We start from the raw sequence: 17,064 nt of genomic DNA on the forward strand, positions 1-17,064 counted from the left end.
ATGTTTAGTTATTGTTGGAAGAGGATCCATGGACGTGCAGCAATGTGAAAAAAGTCCTTATTAAAACATCACCACCCAATTATGTTCATTTTTGTTGGCTATTATTTTATATGCTTTCATCTCACAACATGGATGTGTATTGTTTTTGGCTTTATTATGCTTCTTTTAACTGGGATAAGCTTCATGCAGTCAAACATACTAATACTGCGCTTTAAAACTTGTTTGCTTTGAGGAAAACATTCAGGTTATCTTTTGAATTCATAATTGCGTGAATTACATTAAGGCAATACTTGTCAATATTATACTTTTGTTTGTAAATCTAATTTCTACTTAGAAAATGCTTTACGTTTGTGGGCTCTTGGATTGGTGTATGGCTACCTGTACTATTACCCAGTGTTAAATGGAAGTTGATTAATTTATCACTCTAAAACTATGATTTTATCTTTGTCAGTGATCATTTTTTGGCAGGCATTGAAATAGTTAGTTGAGTCTGTGGGTTGAACAGCTCCAATGGTAACAGTTAAGATGGACCAACATTGAGAAGCTAAGAAGAGTTTGCTGATGTCACTGATTAGCTTTAATTCATAAACAGTTGAAATATATAATATTAATATCAAAATATGAACAATTTCACCTAATGTTGATTTTTTCAAGTAATCATTTCAAATAGTTTGTGCATGCTGGTAGTGCCAGCACCAATGACTATAGCTAACAAGGTTTTGTAGAATCGTTTTGTTAGATGGAGCTGTAAGGAATCGTTTGAAAAGTGAAGGTTAGAAGATACATATTTTGTTGGGGAGTCAAGAATGTGAAGCCTTGACTGAAAGGCTTTGAGAAGAGCAAGCAGTGACCCCCATCAGTGAGTAATGCTAAGGACAAAGTTGAGTCGAATGTTATTTTCTGGTTTTATATTTAAAATAACGTGTGGCCAAGATCAGTCTGATTTTAATACTGTGCGCACCAGTTGTGCCCTGTCACTCTGATCCATTGTTTCATATACTGTGTAAACTAGGCCATCGTTGACTTTTTTACTGTGAAAAAGGGTAACAAGTTGTGTCTTACAGATATCATGACGTCGAACCATCTGAGAAATAAGCATTTTTGCAAAATCACGGATAAAAGTAAAGCTTTCTGCCGGCTTTGTAAAGTCAAATGGATCGAGGCAGCTATTGTGGGCAATGGTAATTCTACAGTGTAGTTAAGAAACAACAGTTAATGGGGTCAGTTGCTGTTTACAGTTTCTCACTGCTCACCCTTTATTTAATAAGCACATTTACCACTTTAAGGGGCTGAAAATGAAATTCAGATCAAAGGGATTGCCTCCATAGGGTACTCACCATGACACTGGCTAACAGTAACACTGCTAACAGCCAGGACAATACAAATAACAGCTTATATGATGAAATAGCAAACAGTGCTAACCTGAGGTAAACGGGAGGTGTTATGCTTCCTAAACACTACAGGGGACAGGACAGTGCTATAAGCCAGAATACATCCCATCCAGAAACATCCCCATATGATATCAATGCTCTGAATGTCATATTACACCTCTAAGCATACATTAGAAGAACAAAATCTAGATTATCTATAGACTTACTGTTTATAAAGTGTATTGAATGTAAGGTTTTTCCTATCTTTTAAATATGTATTGATTATTTGTTTACTACCAATATCTATACTATAAATATATTCACACAACTCTTACATTCCATTTAAATCCAACATTTAAAAAATATATCTTGAAATATGGCTTTATACAAGATGTTATTTTCATTACTGAGTAAAAAAAGATTGAAAGAAATTGTATTCAATTTGTTCACTATTCTTCTCGATCATGGTTACAAACAGTCATTACATTTAGTGTAAAAGGCAGTGCTTCATGTTCCTTCATTGCACTCTGCAGCTTTGCTCAAATGTGCTTCTTCTTTAGCCATGCTGATGTTTGGTACAAATATCCATGGTACTCGCAGAGGATTAACCTTTCATTTTCCATTTACACGGGAACGTTTACGCACCAAATTCGTTTTCAAAAAAGTCTTCTGTTCACAGGGTGCCCGCGGGGTCTTAAAAAGTCTTACATTTGATAATCAGAATTGAAGGCCTTAAAAGGGTCTTAAATATGATCAAAAAAATAAGAAAGGTCTTAAATATGATTTAGTAGGTCTTAAAAATGATCTGATTTGAAAGCTACTTCTTAGTTGCGATCGCGTCTAAATGTATTTTGGGGGAAATGTCCGGGCTGCAAAGTAACCAGTACGGTAATAGCTTTTCAGTTCCCCCCAACAATTTGTATTGAAATAAATCAACATGGAACCAGTAATCATTAACTTTGTTTCCCCCGGCCCCTTATCGGAGAACACCCAGCTAGTAACCTAGCAACCAAGCTTCAGCTAGCGGCAGTCAGAAATTAGGTATCTTCGAATCAGTGGCGGCGCCAGGGTATGGCTGGGGTAGGCTACAGCCATACCAAGAAATGGCTTAGCCTCACCTTAGCCCCACCATAAAAAATGATGTTAAAGTAAGCAAAATAAAGTCCGCCAACTCGCGCAGAGTAAATTGCACAGACAACAGTTAGTAAGATTGATTTCAGTAGCCACTTGTTTGGAAATACCGAACAACAGAAATGGTTTTGAAAACGTTTGTCAAGTAGTGATCGTCTTCTCAATAAAACATCTTTGATAATGTCTTCTGGCCAATCAGAATCACGATAATGGCGTGTTGTTGTTGCAGGAAGTCCCGATGGAGAATACTTTTTGCTGTTGTACATCTCTATATACATCGATATAACATTACGTGTTGATAGAAATCAACACGTAATGAAATAAGACCCCACGGTTTGATGATTGATAGGTGTGTGGGCTGTCTTTAATTTTGACACACAGAACAATGGGGGCTATCCACCATTATCGACAATGTAAAGTAATTCACACAGCCTCTTCCCTCTTCTCTCTGTGAGGAGCAGCAGGTTCAGCTTTCAGAACAAAGTAACAAAAAACAAAAATGGCATTCATTTTTTTAAATATGTCGTGTAGTAATAGATTTATTTATTTTTCTTCTCAAGAGAGTAACAGAATGTGTATTTTATGTTAGTATTTCAAAAAATCTCCTGAATCTCCCCAGACCCCCCTGCAGGGGTTGGGTTTTCAGCATGTCAACTCTTTCACCTGTGGGGAAATTGCAGGATTGGCTCCAGGTCGCCCTTTTTATTTACTACAAGACAAATGTGCCTTTTTATTTCATACAGTTCAATTTGGATTGAGACAGGGAAATAATCTAAACCTCACGCGTGGCGTTTCACTGTCAAGGGGGGTGATATAGCGTTTATGTAATTACATTGCAAATACTGACTTGAGCCCCACCACTGTATGGGTTAGCCCTACCATAGATTACCCAACAAAAATACTCTGGCGCCGCCACTGCTTACAAATGAATATGGGGAAGTGTAAGTTCAACCGTGTTTGGTTGGAAAACATTGAATTTAGTGCTTGGTTGAAACCAGTGGAGGGGAACGTGTTTGAAGCCCTCTGCACCTTTTGCAAACAAAATTAGCGTTTGTTTTGCTAACGCAGCGTTAGCTAGCGCAGTTACTCCCGCAACAACACCGGGGGACCGCCGGGCAACGTTTGAGTCTGCGTCAACCCTAAAAGCGGAGGTGGTGTGGACGTGGTTAGTGCTAGATCGTATGCCTCCTGGGTTTTAGGCGGCGGAAGTGACATAATCGTGGATGAGAAGTCGGCAACTTTTGCAGCAATTGACCTTACATCTGGTAGTAAAAGTAGACACCTTAAATGTAATTTTGCATGGGCTCTTCGCGACTCTGGAGTCCTGCAGGAATCCGGAGGACAGTGAACAGGAGTGAGATGGAGCACACTCCTAAGAAATCTCCCCCCTTTTTTTAAATAAACCTCGTACTGTGTGTGTCGCTGTAATCCGAAATCAAACTCACTCAGTGGCTTTCTGATTGTTAAATCCCATCTGTGCTTTTCTTCTTGTGAGATGTCATTTTTTGTAGTAATAGTCCTCCAAAGTTATGAATTCTCAAAATATTATATTTATATATTTAAACCAATTAAAGAAATACTAAATAATAATAAAATGTCTCCACTGATCTGTGTTGTAAATGTGATTTCTGTATGATTCCAATCGCTTCTTATAGTCAAAATCAGCAAATTTGCCGAACTCCACTACAACTAGGCTACATGGGAGCGATGAGGATTGAGGCAGGGACGAGCTCTGCTTCACGTAAGCCCACAGTAACTTGCTGGAGCGCGGGCCCTAAGCGCATGGCTGTTACCATCTCACTGTAGGTCATCAATGTAATGTTTGTAGATCCCTTTATTACATTTATCCTTGCCCTCCATAGTCTCTAAATAACTTATTTCACGTATGATATTTAGGCTCGCTGGTCTCATCGTACAACGGCAATGAAAAAAGCACCAGGAGAGGCAGCCATAACCTCTGCCGCACTGAAGGGGTGCACGTGAGCCCACAGGTTCTTGCTGCTACTGTTATTCTACGCAGACACGGTAGACGCAAACAACAAACTAGACTTTTGAAACTAGAAAGATAAGGAGGACTTTTACAAAAAAGTAATAGAGATTGTTGTCCAGAAGGATTGCATGGACTTCATCTTCAAGTCAAGGTAAGACCACAATTGTAATGAAAATGGGATCTTACTAAGAAAGAACAATCCAATATTTAGATTTTGGGTGCCCTTTTGTCGGTTTAAAATTAATCATAGCATCAGACTAAAAAAGCTTTTGAAAATAGCAGAATATTTCGATTAAGGTCAAAATATAATATTTGTAAATCTGACTCTGAAAGAGTCAGTACCTCACCGCACGTCACTGATACATACATACAGAGACACACACACATACACACTTTTTGTCTAACACAGTTCTCTGTACCGTTATGCTGTTATGTTCAGTCATCGTTCTTATGGTGAACATGAATACATTACATAAGTAATTATGGGACGTATTTCTTCTTTCCTAGCAATTTTCCTTCATACTTTCTTGCCGTGAAATAGGTCTTACATTCTATTCAAAGTGGTTTTAAAAAGCTCATAAAAAGTCTTACATTTGAGTTGGTGAAACCTGCAGGAACCCTGGTTCACACGCATTCGGCTAATGTAACGTGTCCGTTCACACAAGACCACTGGAAACGCTGTAGTATATATGCCGGGCCTGTAAGTGGCGCTGTACTTCCGCAAGAGACCGCTCGAAAGTGCTGGAGATGCTGTAGTACATATGCCGGGCCTGTAAGTGGCGTAGTAACTTCCGCCACAAATTACACCAAAAGCAGCGAGCCCCCGAGCATGGTTGCCATGCGTTAGCAGTAACTACTGACAGTAGCTACTGACCATGCTACAGCAGTGAGCAGCAGAGGTGGGGCTATGGCTTCATCGTTATCAGGAAATGAATGTATAGGGCGTACACACAGAGCCGTTTGACCCCCAGAGCGTTCCGGTTGCAGATCTATCCACATTGGGACCCGTTATCGTTTCCGCGGTTCCGTTACGGCCTCATGTGAACGAATGGGCTAAAGGCGCGAGAAGATACAACTTCTGTTTACCCGTTTCGTTCTCCTGCAAACACCACCTAACAAATGGCAAATATAACATTGCGGCTGTACATTTTTTTGACTAATCTAAAGCAAATAGTAGTGAAAAAAATCACAAACCTGCAGACTCTTAATTTACCATTCAGTTAATTGCTGTTATTATTCCAACATTTTAAACATATAAATTGTTCATGTAATAGTCATTGTAACTCTTATATTTTAGACATTCTAGACATTTTTATTCCAACAACATCCTTTTGTCCCCTGAGGTATATTTCCAAAGTCAAAGCAAGTTTAAAAAAAAAAGAAAACCGGACAAGTCAATTCAAGCAATCTAATTGGTTTCTTAGTCGTGATATACTGAGCGTATATATTGTCAATATATATATATATATATATATATATATATATATATATATATATATATATATATACTGTATATATGGAAGATGTTTATTAATCAATTTTTCGACTAATTTACCAAAAATCTCGACTTTGACTGTTAATAGAACTGTGATTTTTGTGTAACGCATGTTTATATGAAATTTAAAGACATAACACATATTTGATATCATGCTAAAAATTGTGTTTTGGGATACTGCTGTTCTAGTAAATAGTATATTATTCCAGTGTGTAATGCGGGTGTTACTTCCTGGTCTTGTCGGTGTCATGCAGTCGAGTGGTGCAAATTGTCCTTCAATGCAGGCTCAGCTGGCTATGGGGATGTGGTCAGAAGTGCTCTACTGCACCTGTAACCACATAGTGAAGGTTTACATTACACACCTGTCTTTACGTCCCTGACAATATGTTCTTCTCACTAAGCTTTGGGCTGGATGATGCTATAAATAAATGTGGCTGCTGATGGAGGACATGCCCACCTCCACTCTTTCTGCTCATACTGGCATCAAGTGTTACTAAACCTCCTCTATCTGCCTCCTCCACTTTGCTTCTCCTTTTCTTTGCATGTCTCACTTCTATTCTGATATATAGTTGAGTGTGACATCCGGGACAGTGCGCATTCAAGTATCATTTCAGTGACACCCCAAGCAGGACACCCATCAAAGGCTGTTTAATGTGCTCAAAACATCTCAGGAAATATTGAGCATGTATCACCACGGATGTATAAAACCTATTTTTCCAATCCTCTGTATCTGATTTAACAAGCAGTACGTCAATGACATGTTCATTCAAAATTACATTAAAGTAAATATGAACAAATCTACTGACTGCAAAGGGTCATACATTGCTTGAACTTGTGAATGTTCAGTGTACCTTATTATAAACAAGCTTCTGATGGATTCTAGCTGGATGTATATTAGACATAAAGGGTTGAAGGGAGTCTCACTGATTCCCATAGCATTGTTTTCTCTCGTGCAGTTGTTGGTTGATGTGAATTGAAGTGTTGTAGTTGGCGTGTCTTTGCTAGATGTCATTTAAGAAAAAAGGACCTTTTATTCTTTGTTTGATCCATCTCTTTAACTTGCAGGAGAAAACACAGACAGCCCGAGCTGACCATTTACGGTTTTGTATGAGGTAACTCCAAAGCCACCGTACCTTTTTAATGTGCAGTTACATTTGGAGGTGTGCTATGTCAGCTACAGCAGCTGTGTGCGTGGGCTCTGTATGCTGTAATGCCTATAAACTCTTCAGCTTAACGGTGCCCGATGAACACTGATGGACCAATGAGATGATGGCATACAGATGAGTCACTGGCAATTATATTCCCCCTTATACCTTATGTTATATGATAGTAAAGCAAAACCTACCTTTAGGATATAAATAAAGCCTGAAGCAAAAGTTACGAATGGATAATGAATGTTTTTTTGACAGCTGTGGGTTAGAAATAAAACCTTTTTATACAGCGTTCACACTCAATGAACGTAGATTTTCCTTCACATAACAATACATGTATTCCACTCTTATAAAAAGAGAGTTACAATAATGCATTTCTACCATAAATATACATCGAAAACAATTGCAATAATCAATGATGGTGAATGCGGTCAAATCAAACAAAAAACAAGTGGTTTTTAGTGCCCAGTTGATCTCAGTCTTTTGGGACTGAAACAAAAAGGTCTTTACCTGCATGGATGGACTACCTTTGCTCGGTTCAACTTTGAGTACAAAACTATGGTATGTGTTTTTCACTCCAAGTTTAAACGGGAAGTAGCAATACAATATGTAGTGAACTCAGTGGCGGCCGGCCCATAGGGGCGCTAGGGGCGCCGCCCCCCTTCTTCCCACATGTTTGATTGTAATTAAAAATAAAAAAATAATTAAAAAATATATTTAAAAAATATATTTATTTTTTATTTATTTTTTTAAAGAACAAGGTAAATATTATATAGTTGGTATCAGTAAAATGTATAATCTACAATAAAATCTCGTTTAAAATTGTTTTACGATGTCTAAAGTTACTGATAAGTCACATGTTTCCTGCCTGGCCGCAGCGTGTATCATTACACTCTCTCGTCCGGGCGTTAGAAAGGAGCCCTCAGTCAGAGCATCAGCAGCCAACAAGCTGACTGTTGCTATCTGTAAACTATGCCGCCGAAACATAATTTCAGCCAATCAGCGCCATTAAATCTGATGCTCAAAGGGCGCCCTGTCAGCGCCCTGGCCTGTGTGTCTGTGAGTTGTTTAGACTCGTATCCAAGGTGACGCTACAGTAGTTGTCTGCAGGTGGAGACTCCGGTGCTAGTAGATCGCCGGAGCTGTAGATTAACATTTACATGCTTTTTGTATTTCTCAAAAAATTATTCCGGGGGACGATCCCCCGGACCGCCCTAGTATGGTTTTGTCACGATTTCCATAGCCCCACCAAAGATATTTTCCACCAGCCGCCACTGAGTGCACTCTTACACTGTTGAGTTCGGGTAATAATATTTTTATTATAGTTTTTTACTTAAAAATGATGTATCAGACACATTTGTAAATGCATCTTTTCCTTTTCATTTTAGCCGTTGCCCACTCAAAACCAGAGATTTCTCAACCAAAGACTCCCGAGTACATCGTAAAGCATGGTGTTTCAATTTGAAGTGGGAACATGTATGTTTTGCAAAACAATGATGCCCAGTTAGGGTTGGGGTGTGCTTAAGTAAAGTTAAGTTAAGAAAACAATCTTAAGTCGCCTTTACCCCTCTCTATGAAAGTTGATTTTAAATTTCAATACAGCTGTACACACAATGGCGCTGTTGTCAAACCCTGTACTTTTGCTGATTCTGTCAGGCGATGACACAAACATAAATTAGCACTTTTTATTTGGTCTTTAAAAGTCTGTTCCCCCTTCAGAAAGTGTTCCTCCAGTTAGAATGTTGTGGTCTGTCCAACTGACCTTATGTCTGCTGTGATGCTCGGCTTTGTGGTTTGACAATTGAATAGAGGATGAAGAAGAAAAGATTGGCCTTTTTCGATTGTTCAGCTGTTTTTACTGCGGGCAGAGGTCTCCGCAAAATCCTGTAGAGAGCGAAAGCACTAGTGCTGATGCAGGTCATTTCACACAAAATAGTCTTTACAATCTGAGATGGCTTAAGGTAAATGGAGCCTTTTGCTTGGTCCTCATGTAACAAATGCTGCTATAGTCAGAATGTATACAAACAATGTGGTGAAAACACTACTGTATGCTTGGTGTTGGAGGATAACACTGCCCCACATGTTCTAACTCTGTGCCATCTCGTTATTGAGCATCAAGTGTTTCTAACCCTCTCCGATCACTCCGGTTTACCCCATGCTTTCTCCTTCCTTCTCTTCTTTTCTCTGCATGCGTGTCTCTCTGCAATGCTGTTAAGTGTGACATTGTTTGGGACTTTAAGCAACCTAATTGTCTGTTCATTTCTGTGACACCCCTGCGGCACACCGATCAAAGGCTGTTTACTCCTGTTAATGCGCACGGAACATCTGAGGACATGATGAGCAGTTAATGCCATCGCTGTGCTAGAGGCTATGAAGAAACCTTGAAACCATTTTCCATCAATCTCACAGCACAAAATGTCTTATGAGCAGTGTTGGGCAAGTTACTTTAAAAATGTAACTAGTAATAGTTATAGTTACTGCTCTCAAAAAAGTAACTACGGTAGTTACTTTATTAGTTACTAAATTATAAAAGTAACAAGTTACTTTTACTTAAATAATAACAATAAAAATACAAGTTTTTGTGTTGTTCCATGGCACAGTAATAGAAAAGACAACTCCCCATCATTGTAGCAATTATCATTATGAAATGTAGTGGAACAATAAAACACAAAATATATGTTTAGACATTTTTACAGGCACCTTTATTGTAGCCTCAACAATCAAGTTCTAATTAGTGCATTTGTAGTCAGTGTTGGGACTAACACGTTAGTAGTGGTTATATCTCCAATGCTTCTGAAACGCGCCCGGTAGGGTTTGACGCCGGAGGAGGCCGGACCAAAACCGCGGAGCAGCCGTTACGCGACGCAGACGGACCCGGTAGAATCTAGGGGTTAGTTTGTAACGCATTAGTCCCAACACTGCTTATGAGTACTTTTAACAAACTTGTATTTTCCTTACTTAAGACCAGAATGCTGGAATAAGCATGTATCTTTTAGAGCAGTCACCATCAACTGGCGGCCCGCGGGCAAGCCAGACATTCTCATCCGACACGCGCTGTGGTGCTGGCGGAGTGGTTAGTGCGTTCGCCCCCCCCCTTTTTTTTTGTTTTGCAACGTCTCGTGAGTAATGTGCATTAACTCCAGAGCTCGGTCTGAGACCCGAAAGAAAAAAAGGACGTTTGGCCCAGCTGTTGGAGTTAGAGTAGGAGCTGTTCTGATGGGAAGTTCAGGGTCAGGTGGTCCCACGCAGAAGCAGAAGAAGAAGCCTGCGTACTGCGTAGCCTTCCCTACCCTGAAGAAGAAGTGATCCTTCGTTAGCGTGAAGAGTCTGCTTTATGCTAGAGATGGCAAATCCGGATCCTTTTACGGACTCGGAGTCTTCTGAGTCAGTCATTGAAGAGATCCAGATCATACGAGTCCTTTGAGTCATATGAGTCAGCATCACCAAGTGCGTAGAAATCCTACCGGTGAAACCGAATAGTTGTTGCATTTCACAAGCATATTAGACTAACGTTACATTAACCTCCGCTACGCTGTTCTGGGGATGGGAAGTTCAGGGTCAGGTGGTCCCACACAGAAGCAGAAGAAGGTGGCTGTTTGACCTGGGAAACATGCCTTCGGGGATCGGATAAGAAAACCTACGCAGTCACTTTTGCTTTAATAAAAAATGTTGATATAAAAAAAGGGTTATTTGGCGAATCTGAGTCTGCTGTTGACTAATGCATGACGACGAGTCTGCTGGATCTCTGGATCTGCTGCAATACGGTTACGGCTCTGAGTCCGCACGAGTCTGCTATGTTTTGCACAGTGAGTCGGGATTTGCGAATCTCTGAGCAGTAGGGCCTGGCTCATTTCGTGGCATCTGCAGGCAGTGGCAAGTACTTCTGGAATCTGCCACAGAGGCCGCTACTCCGTGGTATCTGTGGCAAGTATATGCCACAGATGCCACAACTTGCCGTGGCAAGTATATGCCAAAACCATGCCCAAACTTGCCGTGGCAAGTATATGCCACAACTTAGATATGCCACAACTTGCCGTGGCAAGTAAATGCTACAAGTTAAGAGTTAAGAAAAGGTTTATGGTAGCTGCCACTCGCCTTCATGGCAAATGCTGATATTTAAACCCGTATTTATCGCGTAAAATGTCGCTGTTTTGGCATGACTTTATCGGACTGATCTGTACACAAGACTGATGATCTGTTACTGATGGTCCCATCTCTATTTTTCAAAAAGATTCAACATTATATGTTCGATAGATTTTACTTGGAGAACGTGGTTTGTTAAAATAAATAAACGTGCTATTTTTATGATAATACTCAAGATATATTATTAGTAAGTTGACATAAAGATCTAACATTGTTGACCAGAGGTGGGAAATAGGCTAACTTATATACTCAAGTAGCCTACTGTACTTGTGATTTAGAAATAGCCTAATTGTGCTTTAGTTGAGTATGTAAATGGTATGTTACGTAGTAGGCTTACCCCACGACTCAGCATTCTGTCAAGAACTCGAACAATATAAATTGTTCGCCAGTTTCAAAACGCAATAAAAGGGAGGATAAAAAAGCATGCATTGTGTCTTGGTTTTTAATATACTGTCATGATTGTCTTAACGGAATAACATGGTTTGTTTAGATTCACTGATATCAATATCTAATAAGAATAATCTTAAGCATTTCAATAAAAATGTTCAACCAGAATTAAAATATTAAACAACAAAACAGATACAATGACATTAATCTGTTTATTAACAACGAAAATAATACAAATTAAGTACATATGCCTGGATTTAAAATAACACATTTATACATGTGTACAATCAAATATAACTGTCCCTAGCCTCATTTATAAAATATAAATCTTAGCATCTCACTAGCAGTGGCAACTGCAATCAGTTACAGCTGCCCTAAGTCAGTAGCCAAGTCTAATAACACCATTGTACACGTTGCTGTGTCAATACAGATATTTATTTTTTAATTATTTGTCTTTACTAGTAACAATACACCTGGTTATCGTAGCAAGCAGTGGAAACTCCCCTGAAGAAACGACAATTGCCAAGGGCTTGCGTTGCAACGCTCACTTGCCAATATTTCTTTTTTTATTACAATATAGGCCTATGTTTAGCCTACTATCATAGATATAGCACGTTTGTTTATTTGAGCAAACCACGTAGGCTATTCCAAGTAAAATTGAATATAAATGATCATTTATTATCTTTTTGAAAAATAGAGATCGCACATCAGTCCTGTGTACAGATCAGTCCGATAAAGTCATGCCTAAACAGCGACATTTTACACGATAAATACGAGTTTAAATATCAGCATTTGCCACGGAAGGCGAGTGGCAGCTACCGTAAAACTTCTCTTAACTCTGGCGTCTTGTGGCAACTCCCGTTCAGCATGCGCAAATGCCACGGCAAGTTGTGGCATATACTTGCCACGGCAAGTTGTGGCATATGCTTGACACGGCAAGTCGTGGCCTCTGTGGGAGATGCCACAAATGCCAAGGCACAGGCCGCGGCGAGTAGTGGCATCTGTGGCATATACTTGTGGGAGATGCCACAAATGCCAAGGCACAGGCCGCGGCGAGTAGTGGCAACACTCATTGTGTTCTAGTATGATAAATAAAATAATATTGTACCTTGAAAATCAATGCATTCGTTCATTTGATACGTTGGTGGTTTTAGGTAGGCTATACAGCGACCCCTGGCGGTTCTAGTGTGAAGTAAAAGTAGAAGTAGCCAACCTAAATGTTGGAATACTCTGTTACAAGTAAAAGTCATGCATTAAAATGTTACTCAAGTAAAAGCGCAAAATGATTAGCATAACAATATACTTAAAGTGCATATCACATGTTTTCATTATAATGATTGATCATGAAAGTGTTCTCAAAGCTGGTAAAGGTGCAGCTAGTTTTAATGACTTTGTATACTGTAGTAGGGTATCTTGTGAATTTACTCCAGGAGTAACTATAAAGTCTGATTTAAGACTTGATTATATGTATCATCATTAATCAGAATCTGTAGTAAGTAACTAAAGGTAGCGTATTAAATAAATGTAGGGGAATAGGCTACAATTACACAATTTACCTCTGAATTTCTAGTGGGGTAAGTAGCCTACTACGTAACATACCATTTACATACTCAACTAAAGTACAAGTAGACTATTTCTAAATCACAAGTACAGTAGGCTACTTGAGTATACAAGTTAGCCTATTTCCCACCTCTGGTCAACAATGTTAGTTCTTTATGTCAACTTACTAATAATATATCTTGAGTATTATCATAAAAATAGCACGTTTATTTATTTTAACAAACCACGTTCTCCAAGTAAAATCTATAGAACATATAATGTTTAATCTTTTTGAAAAATATGATCGGACCATCAGTAAGAGATCATCAGTCTTGTGTACAGATCAGTCCGATAAAGTCACGCCAAAACAGCGACATTTTCCGCGATAAATACGGGTTTAAATATCAGCATTTGCCACGGAAGGCGAGTGGCAGCTACCGTAAACCTTCTCTTAACTCTTAACTTGTGACATTTACTTGCCACGGCAAGTTGTGGCATACACTTGCCACGGCAAGTTGTGGCATATCTAAGTTGTGGCATATACTTGCCACGGCAAGTTGTGGCATGGTTTTGGCATATACTTGCCACGGCAAGTTGTGGCATCTGTGGCATATACTTGCCACAGATACCACGGAGTTGCGGCCTCCGTGGCAGATGCCGGAAGTACTTGCCACTGCCCGCAGATGCCACGAAATGCGCTTGCTGTCTCTCTCTCTGAGTCTGCTGTTGACTCGTGCACAATAGCCGCGGGAAGTAGGGGTGCTGGAGGCGGTGCTGCGAATGGTGTACATTTGAAAAACTTCATGTTACTGCTGTTGAAATATCTCCCCACTTTTATCCGCAACCCCTAAGTAAAATGACTTCCCATTTCCCGCGGCTATGCTCGTGCATGATGAGTCTGGATCTCTGGATCTGCAATACGGTTACGGCTCTGAGTCCCCACGAGTCTGCAGGAAGTGAAGGAAGTTCCCATTATTCAGTGAGTCAGGATTTGCGAATCTGAGTCTGCTGTTGACTCGTCCATGATGAGTCTGCCTGGATCTCTGGATCTGCTACGGTTACGGCTCTGAGTCCGCACGAGTCTGCAGGAAGTTGCACTGATCCGCGTCCCCTGAGCCAAACCATAACTTCTGGCAGCTATCCTACTTGCTAAAGGCTAGGCAGATGGACTGGGGTACGTTGTAATGTGATTTTACATGTTATAAGGAGGGTGGCGAGTGACGCAATTTATAGTTTTAATTTGTACGTCACCAGGTGTAGGACTCAAAGGACTCGGGTTAATCGAGAGGGGAGACTCGTCACGACCAGCTCATTACTACGATCCGGGTTAATGATCCGGATGAATCAGGACTCACCCGTCTCTACTTTATGCGCTCTGGCGAGTTGACAGTACATGAGCCCTCCCCCCCAACAAAGAGTCCAACAGAGATGTAGCAGCTGCGGGACAGTAGCCTGCCCTGACGAAAAAGTGATCCTTCGTTAACGTGAAGAGTCTGGTTTATGAGCTTGGCAGTAGCCCCCGCTATGAGGCTCCGGTGACTTGACAGTACATGAGCGTGCTCCACTAGCAGCCTCCCCCCCCCCCCGGTCAACAACTTCAAAATTCAGTGCTATATATAAAAATTGCTGACCCCCGAAAGTGTCTCTAGGAATAATGTTGGCCCTTGAACAAATGTAGTTGCTGATCCCTGTTTTAGAGTAACTGTTTCTTATTAGACACTAAAATCAGAAGATGCCTGAGGATGCTTGTGATTTGTATATTGCACGTCATGCGTTTGTCAGCATAAATGTACCCTGAAGTCAGGCAGTGATAAAGAAGATTACGCATAGATATTCAACCAAAACCTGTATTCAGTCATCAATGGTGCAGGTTTGGACTTGCATATTTTGAGAATAGGTGGTGCTGACAGTCTATGTTTGTGTGGGGTAAGGCTGTTTTTATGTGATTTGACGTGTGATTTTGTCTGTTTCCTGTGTGTTATATACTTTTTGATGATGTAGTCAAACATTTTAATGTTTGGATTAAATTAGTATATAATATCAAAACCTTTCATACAGATTTGGTCAATCGAAAACCACCAGAATTTACATTAAAGGAGTCACAAAATATTACCTTTTAGTTTACTTCCTGCTCCCTTTCAATGGCATTAAAACCCCAAGTTTAGTCTGCCAAAACCCTGTCTCTGTGAAAGAGGGATGTACTGTATGTGCTAATATGAAACTATGGTACTGCTCAGAAGAGTCTTATCAGCACCTTCTGGCTTGCAAATCAAGTTGAATGCAATCAAGTCGAATTGCAAAGCAATGATTCACACTCTGATTAGTTGAGTGATTGGTCGCAAGTTTGTAGACAATCATGTCATAGTTAGTCCTTTAGCAAATGATGGAATATGTCATTGCCATATGCAACATCTTCCTTTTTTAATTCAAATGTATATGTGTTGGTGTTATATGCCATCCTTTATTACATTCAGGTTGTTCTCTTACTATGCTGATAAAGAAAGACACCAGAACCGTAGTCACGTAGTTTAATTGAATAAGAATTTGTGTATTTTCTGAAAAGTGTCCCTTTTTAGACTGGATTTATTTCGTAGATGCACATAATAGAGTACCTTCGTCAAAATAAGCATTTGCTGATGTGTTATGCTCTCTGCTGGTCTAATATATTCTAAATTACACAGGCTTTTCTGGGTTTGGTTTGGCCTCCAAAGGCTGATGTTTAAGGATTATTGATGATAGCAGCTTGTAACTCATCTCAGAGAATAATCCCTAATATTGAACACGACAAATGTCACACAATATATCATTTTTTGCATTTTTATACTCCCTAGCAATGGCTCAAAATACAGTTAAAAATCAAACTGTACATAATTACAGCAATACTTGATTATTATTAAAACATAGTGACATTACTTTGGTCATCGTTGACATCATGTTTTATTCTATAAAACCTTTCCTAATTTGTTTGTATGTTGCCTTCAGGTGGAGCGCATCGTGGACAAGAGGCGGAACAAGAAGGGCAAGTGGGAATACCTGATAAGATGGAAAGGTTATGGCAGTAAGGAGGACACATGGGAGCCAGAGCACCACCTACTGCACTGCGAGGAATTTATTGACCAGTACAACAGCCTGAAACTGCTTTCACACAAACGGCCCAAGGTTCCAAAAAATCGTCAGGAGCCCCTTATCACCAGCCAGCCATCTGCTACAGAAAACTCCAGAGCTCGGTCTGAGACCCGAAAGAAAAAAAGGACGTTTGGCCCAGCTGTTGGAGTTAGAGTAGGAGCTGTTCTGGGGATGGGAAGTTCAGGGTCAGGTGGTCCCACACAGAAGCAGAAGAAGGTGGCTGTTGGACCTGGGAAACATGCCTTAGGGGATCGGATAAGAAAAGCCATGACGTACAAGGCTCTTCCACCGGGAGGGCATCACTTTGTTCCTCCAATGAGGGTCCCTTATAACGGACTGCAGAATGGAGACATGGACCCTCTCATGTACAGGACAGCAGCAAGGCCACATAGACTCCCTTTGGACAGAGCGGAAAGAGAACTAGGAGCCATGGAAACCACTGGACCACAGTTCACCACTGAGCTAGGTAAGATGTTAAAGGTCACCTGTTATGCAAAATCCACATTTGCCTGTATTTTATACATCAACATGTGTCCCCTCTGTGTAAAGAGGTTATGAAAATGTCAGGAAAAAAGATTCGCTCACTTTTTGTCCTGATCCATTTATATAAAAACCTCTCTGAAAATGAGCTGATCAGATTTTGGCCACTTTATGATGTCATAACGATTTTTTGGCTTGTGTAACCATTACGGCCCGTCTACACAGCAGCGTTAAAAAGAACTTCCAACGCTT

General features: G+C 40.1%; 1 protein-coding gene across 1 annotated transcript in view; it reads left to right on the forward strand.

Annotated features, from left to right (window-relative positions):
- Window positions 1-17,064, forward strand: part of LOC307028349 (chromodomain Y-like protein 2) — a 31,882-nt gene that overhangs the window by 1,328 nt on the left and 13,490 nt on the right. The window contains exon 2 of the mRNA XM_079663299.1: window positions 16,189-16,798. Coding sequence (XP_079519425.1) covers window positions 16,189-16,798 — 610 coding nt within the window. The remainder of the gene's footprint in view (window positions 1-16,188; window positions 16,799-17,064) is intronic.

Source organism: Notothenia rossii (assembly GCF_949606895.1).
Source record: "Notothenia rossii genome assembly, chromosome: 2".
Lineage (NCBI taxonomy): Eukaryota > Metazoa > Chordata > Actinopteri > Perciformes > Nototheniidae > Notothenia > Notothenia rossii.